We start from the raw sequence: 19,752 nt of genomic DNA, 5'->3' as shown, positions 1-19,752 counted from the left end.
CTGCCCTAGGCTCGACCTATGGACAGGGAGGTTTCCCCAGATTTACTGAAGGAGTCCTGGAATGTCAAAGCTGAGACATTATCAAATAAAAATCCCCATTGTCAAAATTGAGAAACTGACCCCCTGAGGGATAAAAGGAAATGCCTGATATCAAAAAGAAAATTAGTGGTATATCTAGAATTTGAATCCATTTCTGTCAACTCCAAATCATGTGTTCTCTCACCCTGTCAGAATGCCTCCTAGTCCTGAAACACCCATTTTATCTCCCTTGGCACACAAACATAATTAGCAGGGCCCAGTGAAAAATGAAAAGGAAGGGCCCTTTGTAAAAAAGAAATTAAAAATTCCAGATGGCAACAGCAGAACATTAAGCTAAGTTTGGGGTCTTTCTAAGTATGAGGACCTGTGAAAATTTACAGGTCACATGCCTATGAAGCTGGGCCTGCTAGCACAGCTCTGCCCACAGGTCACATTGTGGCATCCAGGGAGCTCACAGACAGAAAAAAGAAAATTCACATCTATGAAAGTATTTATTATGTGTTTTACATGTGTTATCTCATTTAATCAACAACCATCTAATATGGTATTATCATTATTCCTATTTATAGGTGAGGAAACTGAGACACATGGAAGTAAAGTGGCTTGTCTAAGGACACAAAACTAGGAAATAATGGAGAAGGCAGAATTTGTACTCAGGTCTTTCTGACTTAAAATGTTAGGCTTTTTCTACTCTCCTATGTTGGTTATGAAGAAAGTGGTTGACCTTGAGAAGGAAAAGATAGTGCCAGACACTTAAGTTCAACTGTGACCTTTAGGCTTCATGAGGGACATGACAGTTATGAGAAGAAAGTGAATGACTTCCTAGAGCCTTATGCTTGCAATCCTTGGGCAGTCCCCATTCACAGCCAGGAAGACTTTGGATTCCCATTATGCAGTGCTCTACATCATAAATCCTGATGATATGGCAGACGGGAGAGGCAGTTCTTGCAATGCTTTCAGGGTATACTTACAGGATCACCTTCAATGATTGCAGTGCCCAAGTCTCAGTCCTTAGTCTACATAGAAGAAATAGGACCCTTGACAGTACTCAAGCCTCCGTGAATAATCTATCTAAGCTACATACAGTCATATAAATTCGGGTTCAAGAGAAAAGACCACATCCTGGAAGCCAGGAGTTTGGTGTCCTACTCCCAGATCTGTCAGCTCTGTTCCCTCCCTTAGTCTTAGTTTCCCATTTAACCAACAGAGGCTGAACTAGATGATCTTGGTGGCCTCTCCAACTCAAACATTCCCTGGTTCCTTTATAACCCCTTCCATACCTGCCCCTCTCTCACTATGGTCTTTCCTGTGTATGCAGAGCCTAGAGGCTCTAGGGGACTACCTGGGATAGGAATTCACTTACACTCACACTACTCTGCAGAAAACTTCCTTCTACCAGAATAATTTATTGGCTTAGTCCTTGAAACCAGTTTCCCCAGATCTGGCTTCTAGAAAGATTCAATTCCTTTTTATTTTGGTTTCTGACTAAAGCTTGTGGTGGAGTCAGGGTTGTCCTGTGGGCACTTTTCTAGGGAGGGACCCTTCCTCCCTACTCATATCCTAGAGATTAAGTTCAGCTACCCACTCAGGTTTTTTTCCTCTTATCAGTTAAGGTACTCTCCTAGCTTTTTAACAGGGGCCCTCTGGAAACAATGCCTTCAATTAAAGTAGTAATTAATGATGGCCAACTTGAGCTTCATAGTAGATCCATGAAAAAAAAACATTAGGGTGGGATTGACATATATACACTAATATGTATAAAATAGATAACTAATAAGAACCTGCTTTATAGCACAGGGAACTCTACTTCACTTCGCTGTACAGTAGAAACTAACACAACACTGTAAAACAACTATACCCGAATTAAAAAAGCATTAGGAGCCAGGAGGATCTACAAATCATACCTACTATGCAAAAGGTCTGAATTAGAGAAAATGGCATGGGGCTCCTCAGAGCTCCTCTTTACCTCACAAACACAAAGCATGCTTGGAAGGGCCAATTTGCAGCAACAGCACAAACAGGACTTTTCCTTTAGGTCTGTTGTCCAACCAAAAGACATAGAGTTCTTCCATTTTAGATGCTCTTTGGCTTGACCATGCTTACGAGGCGGGATGAGGGAGAAGAGAGTTGGATAGGGGGAGCAGGCAGACAGTGCGGGAGTCCCACACTGTAGATACATGCATTTATTCACTCAGTGCTGGAATGAAAATAAACACTGAATTTTGAGTCTGAGTCCCTGTGTCTTGGATCCTGTGTTATAGACCCTGGGTTATAGACCAACCTCTGTAACATTAACTATACACCCTTGAAAAATCATGCACAGCCTGTCTGAGCATCAGTCACTACATCATACTGAGGGATTGTCAGGCTAGAGGGGAGAGGGATTCAGGCATGTACCCAAGGAAATATATATCTCTACAGTGTGAGACAAGTGATTTGATGAAGGTACAAAGTGAAATCAGAAGAGTGGGTAAGAAAGACATAATTCTTCCAGGGCAGAGAGTGAGGAAGTGGTGGTGATTAGAAATGTTCATAGAAAAGTAGGATTTTAGCTAGATTCTAAAAGATGGGGAAATAAAATAATGATGCTCACTGTCTCTAGAAAGCTTTCTCTGACCACCCCTTTCCTGACAAAATTAATGGCTCCTGGCTTTGCCTGCCTCTAGTCTCAAAAACCTCTCCACACTGCATTTATGTGTCTGTCTCTCCAAAAAGACCAAGAACTGCCAAAAATAGGGCTGTGTCTGATCCCTACCTTTCTTCACAGGTCCAAGGATGAAATAGTTACCCCAGAACTGTGAGGTGAATAAGTGAATGCATCAGTGCATAAGCAAATGAAAGAGCCCAAGATCCTCACATTCCTTAGCTTACCTCACCTTCATGAAGGAACTGAGAAGCCCCTCTCAACATTGAGTTCAACTTCGTGCTCACCTACCCTCACTTCCTATAGGAAGCCTGTCAAGAAAATGCCCCAGGGACAACTGCAAAGCTGAGGCCACTTCCTGTGCAAGAAGCCAGTGTCCACACACTCCACCTCATCCCTGTTGATTGCTATGTGTATGATTGCACTGGGGCTTCCTCTGAAAGGAAATACAAAGACTGATGCAATGTACAGGGCACCTCCAGGCCAAGACTGAAGAACTTCATGTACTCATGGGCTTGGGGATAGATGTTTCACTGTGAGGTTCCCCACAAACCCAGTGACAATGACAAGAAATGTGGCAGCAATTAACCTACCAACTATAGGTCAACTTTATTCAACAAGGGTGTGTTGAGCACTTACTGGCTGCAAAGCTCTATGGTTGGCACCAAGGGGAAAAATAAATACACAGCAGAGCAGTATTATACATCTAACAGAAATACAATGTGAGCCACAAATTTTCTAATAGCGACATTAAAAATTTGAAATATAAATAGGTGAAAGTAATTTGATAGTATATTTTATTTAACCCAATGCATCCAAGATGTTATCTTAACCAGTAAACAATGTAAAAATGTTTTAATGAGGTATTTTACACTCTTTAAAATGTGGTGTGTGTTTTAAATTTACAGTACACCACAATATGGACTACCTATGTTTCCAGTGTTCAATCGCCACACATAGCTAGTAGTTACCATGTGGGACAACAAAAGTATAAAATGTAGTCCCTGCCCTCAAGGAATTTACAGCCTAGTCCAGGATCCAAATTAATACATAAGCATGTACAAAGAACAAATACTATAGTGGAGGTGAATGTATGGAAAAGAGCAGTGCACCTGAAGTCAGGAGACCCAGACTACAGTCTATTCTCTGCCACTGATTATCTGTGTGACCTTGAGTAAAACCCTCTCCCTCTATGGGCCATATCTACAATGAGGCTGGACTAGATTCATTCACTCAACAAATATATATTGAGAGTTTTCTAAGTATCAAGCATGGTGCGAGGCACTTGGGATACAGAGGAGAGCAAGACACATAAGATGCCTACCTTCTTGGCACTTGCAGTGTGGTGGAAAATAGCTATTGAACAAATAATTACAGGTAAATATGAAAAGAAAGGAGGAATCACAGAAAGCTAGGAGAACACAGGGAACCTAATCCACAAGGCTTGGATAGGTCAAGAAAACCTCTCAAAGGAAGTGACCTTTGAAGTGCGACTGAAGAATAAGAACAAATGACCAGGTGAGCCAAGTGAATAATTGCTGAAAACCCATTCCAAGCAGAAGAAACAGCATGTGTAAAAGCTCTGAGATGGGAAAATATGTGGCATATTCCAAGAAGATAAGGAGGCTGATGTGGTCTGGAATAGAGCAAGCAAAGGAAAGAATAGCTCAAAGCAAAGTGGGAGACGTAACAGGAGGCCAAACTGAGGAAGCCCTTGTATACTATGTTGAGGGTTTGAAACTTATCCAATGTGACATGAGAAACAAGAGAATGTACAAGTGGTGCAATACTCTTCCATCTTCAAGACAAGGAATTCTGGAGTTTAGGCCATGGAACAAAAAGTTAATTCCAACTGGGTAGACTAGAGACTTCACAGAAGAGGCAGCATTTAAAAAGAGCCTTGAAAGATAGTAAGATCAATAGTCAGAGAAGAGCATTCCAGACAAAAAGAAGAACACAAGTAAAAGTGCAGAGGTAGGAAAGAACATGGTGAGCTTGTGTGAATGGAGGGACAACTGATGTAACAGGGTAAATATAAGCTTAAGTATATTTTTGAATATCTATAGATGCACTAGAACAATAGCCACCCCAAAGCCTATCCAACTCACAAAATGTGTTCTGGGAGAAACCAGGCAAAGACCTTGGACCTACCAAGAGAATTTAGTAAGTGTCAGGCACTGTCTCAAGCCCTTTGCATGTATTAGTTTAGTAATATCCTCATAACAACCTTATAAGGGAGATACTAAAATTATCCCCATATGACATAAGAGGAGCTGAGGTTCAGGGAGGTCATGTCACTTGCCCAAATGCTATGCAACAATTTATGAAAGGTAGGAATTTTGAAGCAATCTACAAAAATATATAATATGGCTCTGGTTAAGAAGTAGCAAATTCAAGTCAGTTATCATCTCAGTCTACAAGGGCAGTCTTATTCAGAAAAAACTCAATTAATTTCCAATTTATGACTATTAGAGGGGTTTAGCTGAGCTGACCCTTGCTTAGCTTCTTGGAAAGAAAAAAATAAACTAATTAATGGGAATTCCCTGGTGGTCCAGTGCTTAGGACTCCACGCTTTCACTGCTGAGGGCGCAGGTTCCATCCCTGGTCAGGGAACTAAGATCCTGCAAGCCATGCGGTGTGATCCAAAAAAAAAAAAAAAGGTAGATAAGATAAGATAGGAATTCCAGAGAGTTTAAAGACTTAGAAAAGTAAACTGATTGTGCTCCTCACTTCTTATACCTTACTCCCAATCAGAGTCCTTCAGAAACTTCCATCTATGACAGAAATAACAGAAGAAATAACTAGCCAACCACTCATCTATTTTCCACAATGGCCCACCTAAAGGTAAAAACCCCTAGGCAACAATTGTGGACAGGGAAGGAAGGAAGGAGGAAAAACTTGTGATAGTCCATTACATATATTTGGAAGGAACAAAACAGCATTTCTTTAAAATATATAGTCTCTAATTCAGACTGGGATGGGTGCCCCTGGTTTCACTGACTTGACACACAGACCATTTTCATCTTCTTAGAGTTTCCTCTGACTAAACAAAGGGCAAGAATGGTGCATTTGTGGGGACAAAAAGAGAATTTAGGCCAAGCCTTTGTGCTTACATCACAGCTAAACATCTTCTAGAACTAGGGTGCCAGAACTTAGTTTAGCACTGATTTAGGAGGTAGTCAATTTTTACATACTTCTCTCTAGGGTTAGTCACCACAGACAGCTTTCCTTAATGCTCCTGTCCCTTATTTGCATATGTTAGCTTCCACTGTCTCATCTAAAGAGTGTCAACCATCACAATGTGTATGGCAATAGGTAGTTCAGAATCTCCAATGTATAACCTGAACTTTTCTAATCCCAAAGCAGATGCTATGCTGTAGAGGGTCTAATGTCTCTTACTCATAAAGAGTGTTACAGTTTGATTAAGTGGGAAATAAAAATATCAAAGATGTTAAAAGTGGGCGCTTGATTGGTGGCAGGCATTGCAGATTGTCACCCAAGGCCTTGTGCTATAGTGACAAGAACATTGAGCTTGAAGTTCAAAGACCTGGACTTGAATTTCAGTTTGCCACTTTCCAGCTGTGGGGCCTTGGGTAAATTACTAATATTTCTGACTATCCATTTACCCATCTCAAAACTGAGCTAATAAATAGGTACCTCATGGGATTTCAGGAAAGTGGTATAACTGAGAACTCTCAAGGCCAGACATTACATGGTAAGAAGCAAAAAAAAAAAAAAAAAACTAAATATTCACAGAAGAAGAGGCACTGCTCCTCTATTCTCAGTTCTAGGCAGAATGAGAGGGGGGAAATGGAAGGAAAAAAAGTTTTGTTGAGTGTTTATTACGTACCACATACTCTCACATCTATTATATCACTTAGTCCTCTCAACAAACCTGTAGAATTAGAATTATTCCCAGCTCACAAAATAAAGACACTGAAGCTCAAAAAAAAGGCAATTCCCCTCAAAGTTACATATTTAGTAAGTGACAGAGTTGATATTTGGACTTTTATTAGCTGTGTACCTAAGAAGACATGAGAGGGGCTACTCAAGGACTCACCATCTCCTTTGGTGTCCTAAAACCATGCAGTCCAGCCACTCCCTAGCCTTGGAGAAAAGGAGGTTCTCCCGCTAGATTACAAGTTCCATGAGGTCAAGAACCATGTTTGTTATATCCAGTTTTCTATAAAGTTGTTAATTTATTTTTCTTGTGTTTGGGACTTCTTTATATATTAGAGAGATTCCCCCCTTTGTATGTAATAAGAATTGCAAATATTTTCACTAGTTTATCATTCGTCTTTTGACTTTGCTTCTAGCATTTTATATTTTTGTTTATTGTCTGTGTCTTCTACCAAGCTCCATGAGGGCAGTGATTTTATCTTATTCACAACTATATTCCTAATGCCTTGCTTTTAGTAGGTGTTCAATAAATATTTGTTAATGAAAAATAATTATTCCTGTTGTACAGGCCTGAAAATGAGGTGACATGTAAATATTGAAAGCTTTGACCATCCCTTGACCCTGGTGCCTAATGACCTAGGACCCAGAATTAATCGAGATTGGAGATTCATTAAAGAAAGCCCTAGACACAGTGGCAGAAGACTGAGTTCCAGGCCCAGCTATGCCATGGCTTGTAGTATGAACTTGGGAAATTTCCTTCTTTGCTCTTCTTTATAAATGTGGTGGACTATATGGTCTTTAAGAATCCCCTTCTCCCATTTAAGAATTTTTCAAATGGTCTGGGTGATAGAGATACCAAAGATAATGCAACTGACTAGAACCCTACCCTCCCAGAACTCATGGTCTAATGAGAAAAAAGCACTCACCAAACAATCTCACAGTAAAAATACAAGGTTATGTAAGATAAATATAGGGTGTTATGAGAGAAAATAATAGTAAATCTAATCTTATATAAGAGTTTAGGTAAGTCTTTCTTCCAAACGGCCTAAAACTGACATCTGAATGATGATCCAGACTAAGTAAAGTTTTCTGGGCCTTGGTTCTTTTATATATATATATATAATATTAATTATATATATAATTAATATTAATTATATCATGTTTATATATTCTTTATTATTATATATAATATTTATTATACAATTTATAATTTTATTATAAACTATATTTCTATTATGTTAAACACAAACATATACATATAAATCCTAACCTAACATGTGTGAGAAAAGTTTTCTAAACTATAAAATGATAATATGAATGTGAGGGATGACGTTTTTCATGTGGCTGGGGATTTCTCTGGACCTGTTTGGAACTTCGTGGGTGGCTTTTACTCCAGGACCCTTTGAGGCTGAACCTGAGCCTGAACCTGAGACTCATAGGGGGATCTGCTGCTCCTTTAGTAGTGTGAAGCAAATACCATCTGTCTCTGACAAACAAAGACCTGTTTTGGAGCCTGAGAGTGTCCCTAACTACATATTAGGCCCACTTCTCTGACTCACTGATGCTATCAGATATCCTGGAAAGCAGCTTGGCTTGTCTCAATGCTTGATAAAGGAGGTAGGATGAGGGTTACTTTGTGGGCCCCTCTGGACAACTTGACCTTTTCCAGGAGATGGTCAGCTCTTGGACATTGTGGCATGGATTCCCAGCATCCACAGGTTTTCCCATATTCTCATTATCTATTAAGTGTAAACAGGGAGAAGAAAGGGGGTTGGCATCTGGAGACTCCAGCACACTGTGTTGATAGGACTAGGGATACAGCAAGTAGGGGAAGGGTGCCAACAGTTGGCTAATGGCTACTATGTCCCAGGCACTGTGCTGGATGCTTTATGCACATCCTCTCATGTAACCTTCACAACTATTCTAGGAGGTAGCAGTTGTTCTTCCCTTTCCACAAATGATAAAAATGAAGTTCAGAGTGCTCAAATGATTCATTTCAAGCCACTCAGTTAGCAGCTGAGTGTTTGAAGTTCAAACCAACTTTCCCACTTTCTTCTATACCACATGCCACTTGGAAGAGTCATTTTAGTAACTTCCACTACCTCCAGGGTGGACAGTACCAATTTTTATTGCAAAGCAGGGGGCGAATTGTTTGTAAATTTGGGGAGATTGCAAATATAGAGTTTCTCTCACTTCTCTTGCCATGAGCTATTTTCCTCTGGCAGGAAGTTGATCCTCTCATCTCATCTGAACCATGCCTGTTGTGGTTTAAGTCAACTTCCTCTCCCCTTATCCTACTTCTCCTCCAAACATTCGCCCCTGAGTTGTAAGCCTCCAGCCTCTTGTGCTCCTTTTGAACCTCCCTCTTTGACTCCTAATCCAAACAAAGGCATTTCAGAACTCAGATTAAGGCCACTCTCACTTCACCTGCTTCCATTACTCCACTGGCTCTGCTCACAGAAACTTCATCCAACTCAATGGCCTCTTCTCAGATGTCATCCTGTTTGGTCCTTCATATGTTGATCACAACCAACTTAAAAAAAATCTCTTTCCAATGCCCACTCCATCATTCTTCAGTTCACTCAAAGTTCTTGCAAAAGTAGTTTCTAAATGTTGACTCGTTGTTTATCCTCCTAATTCACCATAACTTAGCTTCCTATTTGTTTTCTATCCCCCTTTCTGCACTGACCCTGCTATCTGGTGTCACCAAATTACCATGAACGCCTTCTCAACAAAGCCAAAAGCCTCTTTACTAGCTCTCATCTCCCTCAATGTCTCTGCAACAGATGACTCTGTCAGCCATTCCTTCTTTCTCAAAGTCCTGTGGTTTAGAAGTTATCCTCTCTCTTCAGAATGAATTTTGTCATCAGTGTCACACAAGCATGGTTCAGATGAGATGTAAAGATCAACTTTCTGCCAGAAGATCATAGCTTATGGCAGGGACTGTTTTCTTCATTTGTTTCCCTAGTCCCTAACACAGCACCTGATCCAGAGTAGTGTTCGGTGAGAATAGTTGAATTTGCTTGCCTATATTCCTCTGATTTGCTTATCTTCCTGACTACTTTCCTTTGTTTTCTTCATGAATTCCTCTTTCTTTTCCTACTCCTTATTACGTTAGTGTTTCCCTGAGTTCTGTATCTTTCTCTGTGTGTATGTGCATGTGTCTGCAGCTTGCTCACCCTCTATCTCCCTCACATCTACATTAGTAGATTCAATTGAATATTGAGCATATATCCCTGAATGTCTAAGTCCTCATGTCCCTGACCCTATACCTCAAACCTTCTCATCATCCTGAAGGGAATCCATATCTCCATGAAGGGAATCCAAGATAGAGAGATCAGTCATCTTTGACCACCATTATATATTTTTATTAATACTCTGATTATAACACTTCCTTGTATCATGATATTTTATGCCCCTGCCTTCCTCTCATTATAGCCTGGAGTTCCCTCAAGGGCAAGGGTCTCTTGGTTAATTTCTGTATCCTCAGTTTGGGGCACAAAGTAAGTTAGCATTTAAGAAATGATAGCTGAATGAATGAGTGGTAATTAGGTCAGCCCCCAGAGCACCTGTATTAAGGGAGAGGATAATCTTATTCTTAATGATTAAGATGAAAATGAATATATATAATTTATATATATATATATATATACATATATATATATATATATATATATATATATATATATAATGCTTATTTTCAGTTGATGATTTCTTTCTCCTTAAGGTTTGGTATTTATTGCCAGGACGGTCTTTCAGCAACACTGTTCTAATGGTGTTACTTCACTGCTTAAAAAGGATCAGTGGTTCCCCATTGCCTGAAGCTAAAAGTTGAAAATTCCTCAGCCAATTAGTCAGGACCCTTCACAACCTGTCTACAACCTATGTCTTCACCCTTATCCACACATCCTATGCTCCAACTACGACACCCCTTATACGCTAGTAGTATACCTCTGACCTTTCTATATGCTTCTCTGTGGACCTGGAAGGTTTCCTGGCCCCGTCACATCTATCCTGACAGGTGACCTTGTGTTTGTTCTTCAGGCTCAGCTCAATTATCATCTCTGGGACCACTCTTGGCTCCCCTAGACGAAGTCTCCTGTACTATGTATATACCCCAATTATGGCCTGAAAACATTGCATTTATGTTATCTGTTTACTTGGCTAGGAGGAGAGATCTATCAGGCAGGGACCTTAACTTAACTTGTTTTAGGATTCCCAGAGCCTTTAGAGTAAGTTCCAGCATGAAGCAGACTTTCTGTAAACTCTTGCTAAATCTGATTAAAATGCTTATTGAAAGATCCTTTCCATACATGTTCAGTCTCCAACTCCAGTCTTGCTCCAGTCCAAATCTCTTCAGATGACAGGGTTATCTCTTTTCTTAGGCTCCATACCTAGCCCAGAGTAGGCTCTTAGTGAAAGACCTAGAATCAGATTCTGGCTGGAGGTGAAAATAGGATGGCACAGCAATTGGGTTTTCTTCTAAACTTCTACTTTCTTCCCATGGACATACTGATAGAAAATTTGAAAAGGAATGAACACAGTTTCAATCAGGGTTATATTCCTGTCACCTTAAGTAAGGAAGAGAAGGAAATTAAATGAGAGAAAAGGGAAAACCCAGGCATGGGGGGTGGGGGCAGTAGAGGGAGGAAATCTGTCATCTAAAGTCAAAAGGAGCAAAGTTATAAATAGACTTCTGTCCCTTGGGAAGTTACTAGAAAAGTAACTAGGTTCAATTGATTTAATGACTACTTTTCTGAGAGTTCACAGAACTCCTGATCCTTATTTAGAGGCTAAGAGAGAGTTTACAAAATGCAGACATAGAATGGTATAGGACAAGAGCCTAGGTAGAACAAGGTTATGACCTAGGCCTAGATCCTGGCTTTGCCATTGACACACTTGGGCAAGTTTCTTACCCTCTTGCACTTCACTGTCCCCATCTGCAAAATAAATAAATTGGCTACTTGACATTACAGAATGAGATAGAAGTGCCTTCTAAGGATTTGGGCTTACTTCTTGGGCTGCAATCCACGGGCCTACAAGCCCCTGTGCTTGCCCAGCTTCAAGACCGAATAAAGTGTGCAGAGTCAGTGACAGAGACATCAGTGGTTTAATGGATGGGGGATCTTACATGTCTGAAGCAAGGTGCTGGAGCAGCACCACACCGTGTGGGGTGGAAGGTGGGCAGGACGTGGCAGCAGGCCTCGCTCCTAGGGGTAAAGGGGAGGTTGCCAGTTATAGTGGGAATTGACGTCAGGTTAACTCACCAGTTACCAGGGAAACTAGCAGAGGGGAATGCCCCACACAGCCCCTTTGATAAGAACAGTCACTAGCTGGGGCCTGGGGCAAGTATGTAGGAAAGTCAGTCATGTTAGTAGGGTGTAGGTAAAGCAGGCACTGGTCGACTCAGGGATGTACAGAAAGCAAGAGAACAGCCATCTTGAGTGGCCTGACCATACACTTCTCAGAGATCTCTCATCTTGGGGTACAGGGTTCAGTTTTACATGACCTCCAAACTCCATTTCTGAGAAGATACCTGGAGTTGACCTGACCTAGTCAATGAACTGACTCATACAAGGCAAAATCACAGGAAATGGATGTAATAACAAAGGGTTTTTTGTTTGTTTTTTGTATTTTTAATTCCAGAACAAACATAATCCCCAAACAGCTGAGGAGTTGTTAGCTGAACAACAATTTCTCTCTTGCTCAGAAAAATTCATTCTGGAAGCCAAATTAATCACAAAATTGCTTGATGAAAACACAGACCGGACAAAGGACATTAGATGAACTTAATGAATTCTTCCTTTCCCCAAACTGCCTCAACTAAAATGGAGTGAAAAGGAGGGTCAGGGTAACCTATTTATTTTCTCTGTCCCTGAGACACTACCATGGATACAATGAGCACTTTCAGCTCTAGGTCCTGTTTTTTTCCAGTGTTCATACAGAATCCCCACCCACCCTTTTGTGTTATTTCTGCAGATGAGCTAATCTTGTTGATGAGCCTTCTAGAACTTCTTTAATATCCTATCAGACCTCTTGAAATTCCACCTTAATTAGATTTTTGATTTCTGTGAGGCTCTGTTCTTTCCTACTTTGATTAGTGAGAGCTTCTATCCCCTTAAGGACTTCTCCAGATGGCTAATCTAGTACATGCTGATTTTACTGAGCAAAATCTCAGAGGAACCTTTGCTTTGGGTAGAGGGAAAGGAGGAAGAGGGTCTCACTTTGCCCCTACTCCTATGTACAAAGAGCTCTGCTCTCTCCCCTGATAGAAATTGGAGTGAGCTCAAGGGACTCTGGAAGATTCAGGGGATTTGCAGATGCATTTTATTTCTGTTGAGGTTATTGATTTGAGAAGTTTGGTAACCAAAGTGTTGCATTATTATCAAGGTGAAATACTATTTCATAGGAAAAGCCTTAGGCCTCGCTGAAGTTGCTTTCATGGTGAGGCAGTATTGGTGAGAATACTGTTCAAAGAGAAGTTATCCTTTCCTTCTTTCCCCTGCACTCCTCTCCTCTACTTTCCTTTTTATTTCTACTTCTTCCTCTCTCATCTTCTCTTCCTTCTTTCTTCTCCCATTTTCCTCTCCTTCTCTCCTTTATCTTCTTCTATTCTCTCCCTCAAGCTGGGAGATGGGATAGATATTAGGACTAAGTGCTAAGGTAAACCTGAGCCTGAGGTTATAACTGGCTGTAGCACTTTGAGTTGCAGAGAGAAGAGGGGGAGGGGGAGGGGAGGAGAAGAGGGAGAAGGAGGAGAGGGAGGGGGAAGAGGAAGAGGGCGAAGAGGTGGAGGGGGAAGGGGGAGGGGAGGAGGAGAAGGAGGCAGAGGAGAAGTAGAAGAAAAGAGGGCTATAGAAAACAAATGAAAATGGATTTGAAGCTTTCATCAGATCTCCTTCCATGAAAGCACAAAGATTTTGGACTTTATATCTAACCCTCTTCCAAGGCCTCTGCCCCGACCAGGATAAAGCTTATCTACCCAAAACACTGTGTTGCAGTTTCTGCTCTTCCTGGAAATATCTGCTGCTAAGAAAAGCTTTGCTGACATCCAAAGGCAAAACCATACTGTCAATGGGCTCACAGATGACTTCCTCCCTCTGCATCCAAGATGGAGTCCCCCCCGTACACTTCTTCCTGAGCAGTGCCAAGAGTCCGGTGTGCCCATTTAGTTTTTAGTTCAGATGAGACTATCTCAGTCCTACCTTAGTTGATCAGGCCTAGAGCTGAAGAGTGATGTTCTTATCCATCAGACAACCTGAGGCAAAAGCGCTTCATCTCTGCAGGCTTCAACTTTCTAACAGGAAGATGGGGTCATGGACTAGTTAATGTCTCCAAGCTATAAGAGCTCTTAGGGAACAAATATCCCCACTTCCTTGTTATACAGATAAGAATACTGAGACTGAACAAAATTTAAAAATCCATGCGGGAAAGGGATTAATTTATGCCTGGCACATAGTAGACACTTACTAAATGCCAGCTCCTTTCTGTGCCATTTAAAGAACTTTTAGCAGGAATGGCTCTAAAAGCAAAGGGATTCCTCAAGTTGCATCCAGTGCTGTTCCTGCATACTACACTGCCTCCAGATGGCTATTAACCCTAGTCAGGTGGACTATGTACATCTCTGGCTCTTTTTTACCTCCTGACCTTTGAAATTCCTTTCAACCCATGGCTGAATCCTTCTCATCCTTCAGGTGTTAAAATATCCTTTTCATGGGATGGCCCCCCTTCCAACCCAAGAGTAGCTCTCCTTATCCCTTTTCTCTCACATAGTAAAAACCGTACTGATTTTTTTCACAGTATATTGCTTCCTACCATTTGGAATAATTTAATTTTGAGTCAATTTACATGTTTATTGCTGGTCACCTCCCTGGTTCTGGACACTGCATTTTGTGACTGTGAGCTCTGTGAGAAAAACAGAAACTGTGTTTTATTCATTGATATATTAGCTAGTGCTTAGTACCTGGCACATGGTAGGAGACATTAAATAATATTTAGTGAGTAAATGACTGCTGCCTCTGACCCAACATAAGTCAGGATGAGAGAAGTTGACATTACTGGGGTCAGTGTTATGCTTAGGCTGAAATGGAGAAGTTGAAGTCATGGAAAGGCCAAACAGCTATTAAGTTGGATGGACATGAGGCTCCACCAAGAGCAGAGCTCAAGCTCTGGGCATGGAGGGACCATTAGTTGAGTGTAGTTGAGCAGTTTAGTAGGGAAAGAGGCTGCCTTACGGACCACTGCTCTGGGCCTCAACATCCTCAAATATAAAACAAAGGTCATAATCTTTGCCCTGCCTACACTACAAGGCTGTTGTCAGATCTGATGTAATAACAGATGTGAAGAAGGAAAGTAGGATGGTGTGGGAACTCATGAGTGGGTGGCTTATCTGCCACCACCCCTAGCCCACGCTTGGCCTGAGGTGGCCTCTGTAACCGCCTCCCCAGCGGTTACTCACTGCAGAGTCATTGTGAAAGGGAAGTCCCAGCAACAACAGTCTGGACTTCTAGCCCATACCTCCTCAGTTGCTCAAGAATGACAGTTGGCTTTTGCATCAGTCCCTCTGTACCATTCTTCCTCCATCCTACCCCCATACTACCTCCCCAAAGCCTATGTGTGGTAATTTCCAAGCTGGTATTTCCCCACTTCTGTGGCAATATTCTGGTCTCTCAGAGTCTCAGGGACCCTGGGATGGGGACCTCAGGTGATGGAGGTGGGAAAAGCCAGGTTTTCTGAAACCCTCAACATGACACTTGGCCTGTCTGGGAACATGTCTATCAGGCCATCCTGCCTTCCCCTGAACTACTTATACTTTTTGGAGTTTAGGTTAATTTGACAACTTGGATTGGTCTTCTTAGGGCCCAGCATTGGTAATTCAGCTTAGATCAGATCAGATCCCATAATTGGTAAACAGGTTAAAAGCCTAGGTTTAGCTATTCTTATCTCTACCTCACTCCCATATCATTAATCACAGGAATTATGTTGATCATGTTGGAGGGTAAGAAGGGGAAGACACACATCTTTGGCAATGTCCTCTTCATATTTTTTTATTCATTAATTTACAAACACATGAGTACTTACTCTGAGTCAGGTCCCTGTTTAGTGGGGAAGATAGCCAAATAAACAGAATTGTTCAATTAGTACAAAGTGCTAATCACTATGATATATTCAAGTGTAATATGTAATACAATATGTATAAGCTATATTATAGTATATATAATATGTAATATAGTATGTATAAACTACAGTGGCAAAACAGGAGTGATTAACTTCCTGGGGAGGGCAGGAGCAGTTTCACAGAGAAGAAACTTTTAAATCAGACTTGAAGGATAAATAAGATGATAGCAGGCAGTTTACGGGTAGGGGTGGGAAGAAGAGCATCATAGGCATTCTAGAAGAGTATCCTAAAACACATGTGCAGAAATGTAGATGAAGCAGGTAATTTTGGGTGACTAAAATTCTGTGTGGTTTGATCACAAAATTTATGTTGAGGAGTGGCAGGAGATGAAACTGGATAGATGTGCAGGTCCAAATCACTGAGAACATAGAATGTCATGCTGAGTTTAGAATTTGTCCCCCAAATAATGGAAAGTTATTGAAGGGAATACTAAAATTTATTTAGTAACTTCCTGAAGTATATTTTCTGAACCCAGATGCGAACAAACAGTCTAACAAATGTGTATGTAATTATGGGAGCAATAAGACCAAACTTTTAGACCTGAAGTTATGCTGGGAAATCTGAAATCTATGTCTACCATATTTATGATTATCACTGCCTAAAGATAGAATGTCCATTTTTGGATCAAAGATCTATAAATATAGATCAAAATTTTATTTTGTATACTTGTTTCCAGAAAACCAAACTTTCTCAAAGAATCAAATATTAGCCAAACAGGAGAAAAGAGACAGTTCAGCAAGAAAAATAAGATTCTGGTAGCAAGAAGACAATAAGGGGTTGCCAAGAAACTCTGAAATTCTAGTCCTAGGGGTGAAGGAATTAGAACCTGGCGGAACAGGTATAGATACTAGATGGTAATCAATATCTTGACCCCTCTCACCACACATCCTTCTTCTCAAAACTACCTTATTTATGTGTCTCTTTATGCAGCTATTCTTTATGTATTTAAAACTAAAAGGAGGACTAGATTCAGTCCAAACTCTGAGGAGCAGTATTATGAGCTGAGTTGTGTCCTATAAAATTCATATGTTGAACCCCCACTACCTCAGAATGTGATTGTATTTGGATATAGGGCTTTTAATGAGGTAATTGAGTTAAAATGTGGCCATTGGGTTGGGCCCTAATCCAATCCGCCTGGTATCCTTATAAGAAGAGGAAATTTGGACACAAAATGAGACACCAAGAATGTGTACACATGGAGGAAAGACCATGTGAGGACACAGTGAGAAGGTGGCCACCTCCAAGACAAAAGAGAGGCCTCAGGAGAAGCCAAAACTGCTGACACCTTAAAGTTCTAACCTCCAGAACTATAAGGAAATATTTTTTGTTTGTTTTTTAAGCCACCCAGTCTGAATTGTTTATTATGGCAACCCTAAAAAACTAATACAGGCAGAGACCAATTTTTTTTTTAGTCCACTGTCCACTGATGTCTCTCTCAGGGCATTATGAGTCCCTGGCAAAGGGAGACCTTCTTAGTAGTCTGGTAAAATCTCTCTCCTCCTCTTTAAGCACTATGACCAGGCCACCTCATTGGCAGCAGCACCTAAGCAATGAGGCCAGTTTCCTTTCTCTTCTACTTCAGGTCTGGACAAGGCATCACATGATTTTGTCACAGGCATATTTTGTCCCACTGTGAGGTCTCCATAAACAGTCAGAAACAGGATAGTCATGGCAGGAGTAGCATAGCTGGGAGGTCCCACCAACTCTTAGGTAAAGCCAAATGGAAAGGCAGAAAAGTCTTGCATTATTATTCAAGAGAGTTTCTGTGTTCAGCTCTGCTCATAACTAGTTGTGTAACTCTTAAACACAACCCTTAGTCTCTCTAAACCTTGGCTTTCTCATCAATAAACAGGTGACAATGTGTATCTCACTGGACTCTTACAGAGACTAAATGAAATGATATGCAGGGACTTCCCTGGTGGCGCAGTGGTTAAGAATCTGCCTGAGCAACTAAGTCTGTGCACCACAACTACTGAGCCTGCACTCTAGAGCCCACGAACCACAACTACTGCACCCATGTGCCAAAACTACTGAAGCCCGCGCACCTAGAACCCGTGCTCCACAACAAGAGAAGCCACCACAATGAGAAGCCTGCACACTGCAACGAAGAGTAGCCCCTGCTGGCCACAACTAGAGAAATCCTGTGCACAGCAACAAAGACCCAACACAGCCCTAAATAAATAAATAAATAAATAAATAGTAAAGCCTCTTTATAATAAAATCAGACTTGTTTAACCTTTCAAAAGAAATGGTATGTAAGAGCTGATTATTATAAATTCTGGAGGAGTTGAACTTTGTATAGTTATCGTGAAGGTGTGCCAAATCCCACAAGGATCACATCCTCCAACCAACCCCATCTCCTCTACTTGCTCCTACAGAGGTCAAATTAGACCAAATTTGATTGTTTGGAAAATGAATCAAACATAATCAACGATAAACATATGAGCTCAGCCTTTTGCAGAAAGAGTTGAGCCTGAAAAAGGGATTTGGACACATATTACTGGTGTGATGGAACTCGAATGTGTCCCAAGTCTCGATGAAAGGACCAGGTTGTGTCCCAAGTCCAGTGTTTAGGAAGACATAGCAGGAATGGAATTTAGTATATAGAAAACAGTAACCTATTCAATTATGTTGTAATTTGGCTGAAGTTACTGTTGTGTTGTCACAACAGACAGGAGGTTGAGGGGGATAGTCTCCTTTGAGGCTAGAGAAAGAGGAGACAAAAACAAAAGAATGTGTTGATGTGCTGCTGACACTATCCAAGGAGAAGGGCCACTGATGAGATGTGGCTTAGAGGAAGCATGTGTAATACAGCTTTGGGATTTCGGTGGACAGTGAGCTCAGTATGCATCAATTGTGAAATATGGTGGCCAAAAAGTCAGACTACAGAATGTTTTCCCTTATGGGCACCACACTCTGAGAGGAACATTGACAAACTGGGACAGCCAAGGCCCCCACATTTCCCTAGAGGGGCTATGGGTTCAAACCTCTCCCTGGAGCAGCCCTAACTTCCAAGATCACTACAGCCCAGCCCTTATCACAGCCTAGCCTCAAACCATATTGTGAAGCTTGCATCAGCCAGAGAGCCATGAGTCCTGGAGAATTTGAAGTCTTATATTCTTCTGCTTCTTAAGTTTTAAGGTCTTAAAATGATGAGTCAATTAAAGTAAAGGCCATTCTATTTTGTTATAAAGCATCATAAATAGAAACTATTTAGGCCAATGCTGCCTACCACAACCCAAACTGTTTTCTGTGCTAGGAAGACTTTCTTAGGTCCCAAGCCTAGATGGGTTTCTCAGTCAAGCATGGAAAGGCTGGAAATGTGGGAGTAGAGACCAGATGAAATGGACAACTTCTCCAAATTTTTTGGATTTCCTCATACAACTCTTAGGAGCAATTCTTGCTCAGGATTGTGGTTTTCCTCACAGTGGATGGTGTCTCTCCAATGGATCATAAGAGTTTGATGGATCACACTCTGGGCCCACACTTTATCTTCCATTCCATTTTTCTTGAGGTTGAAGGTGGTTTCTCAGTGCATAGCATGACAGAAGTGGCAAGCATCCTTGAACATGCTGTTACTGTCTTCTTGAGAGTAAGTACAAAACAGTCTGAGGTGCTCTTATCATCCTCTGTCATTATACTGCCTGTTGTTGTGATTGATGTTCTTGTTCGTGTTGATATTGTTGCTCCTGTTTTTAAGCATCTTGATATTCTTGCCATTGCTCTGAGTTTTGATGTTGCTAATATCATTGCTCTTGCTGGTGTTGATAGTGCTATAATGGAGTACACAGTCCTACTGGATTTCCACAAGTCACAGTTTCCCTAGTTTCTGCAGAAAACATTTGGTTTACCCATCACATATTTCTCCTGGCTTTCCTAGAAGGATTCCAGCAGTGGACTTGTGCCGGGGATACAGAGGATAGTCTTTTCCTCGTTTTTGGCCAAAGATTAATAGTGAAGTGCTAGATTCTCTATTCACCCAGTACTTTTA

The 19,752-nt window shown here is 41.1% G+C and overlaps 1 protein-coding gene across 1 annotated transcript in view; it reads left to right on the top strand.

The window, feature by feature from the left end:
• The window catches only part of VSIG4 (V-set and immunoglobulin domain containing 4), a 53,132-nt gene extending 35,202 nt beyond the window's left edge, over window positions 1–17,930 (top strand). Inside the window, exon 8 of the mRNA XM_049704619.1 lies at window positions 17,646–17,930. Within this exon, the coding sequence (XP_049560576.1) occupies window positions 17,646–17,652 (7 nt within the window). The 3' untranslated portion in view covers window positions 17,653–17,930. The remainder of the gene's footprint in view (window positions 1–17,645) is intronic.
• Window positions 17,931–19,752: the final 1,822 nt, after the last annotated feature.

Source organism: Orcinus orca, chromosome X, assembly GCF_937001465.1.
Source record: "Orcinus orca chromosome X, mOrcOrc1.1, whole genome shotgun sequence".
NCBI lineage: Eukaryota > Metazoa > Chordata > Mammalia > Artiodactyla > Delphinidae > Orcinus > Orcinus orca.
Note: the sequence above shows the minus strand (reverse complement) of the source record. Positions and strands in the feature narration are given on the sequence as shown.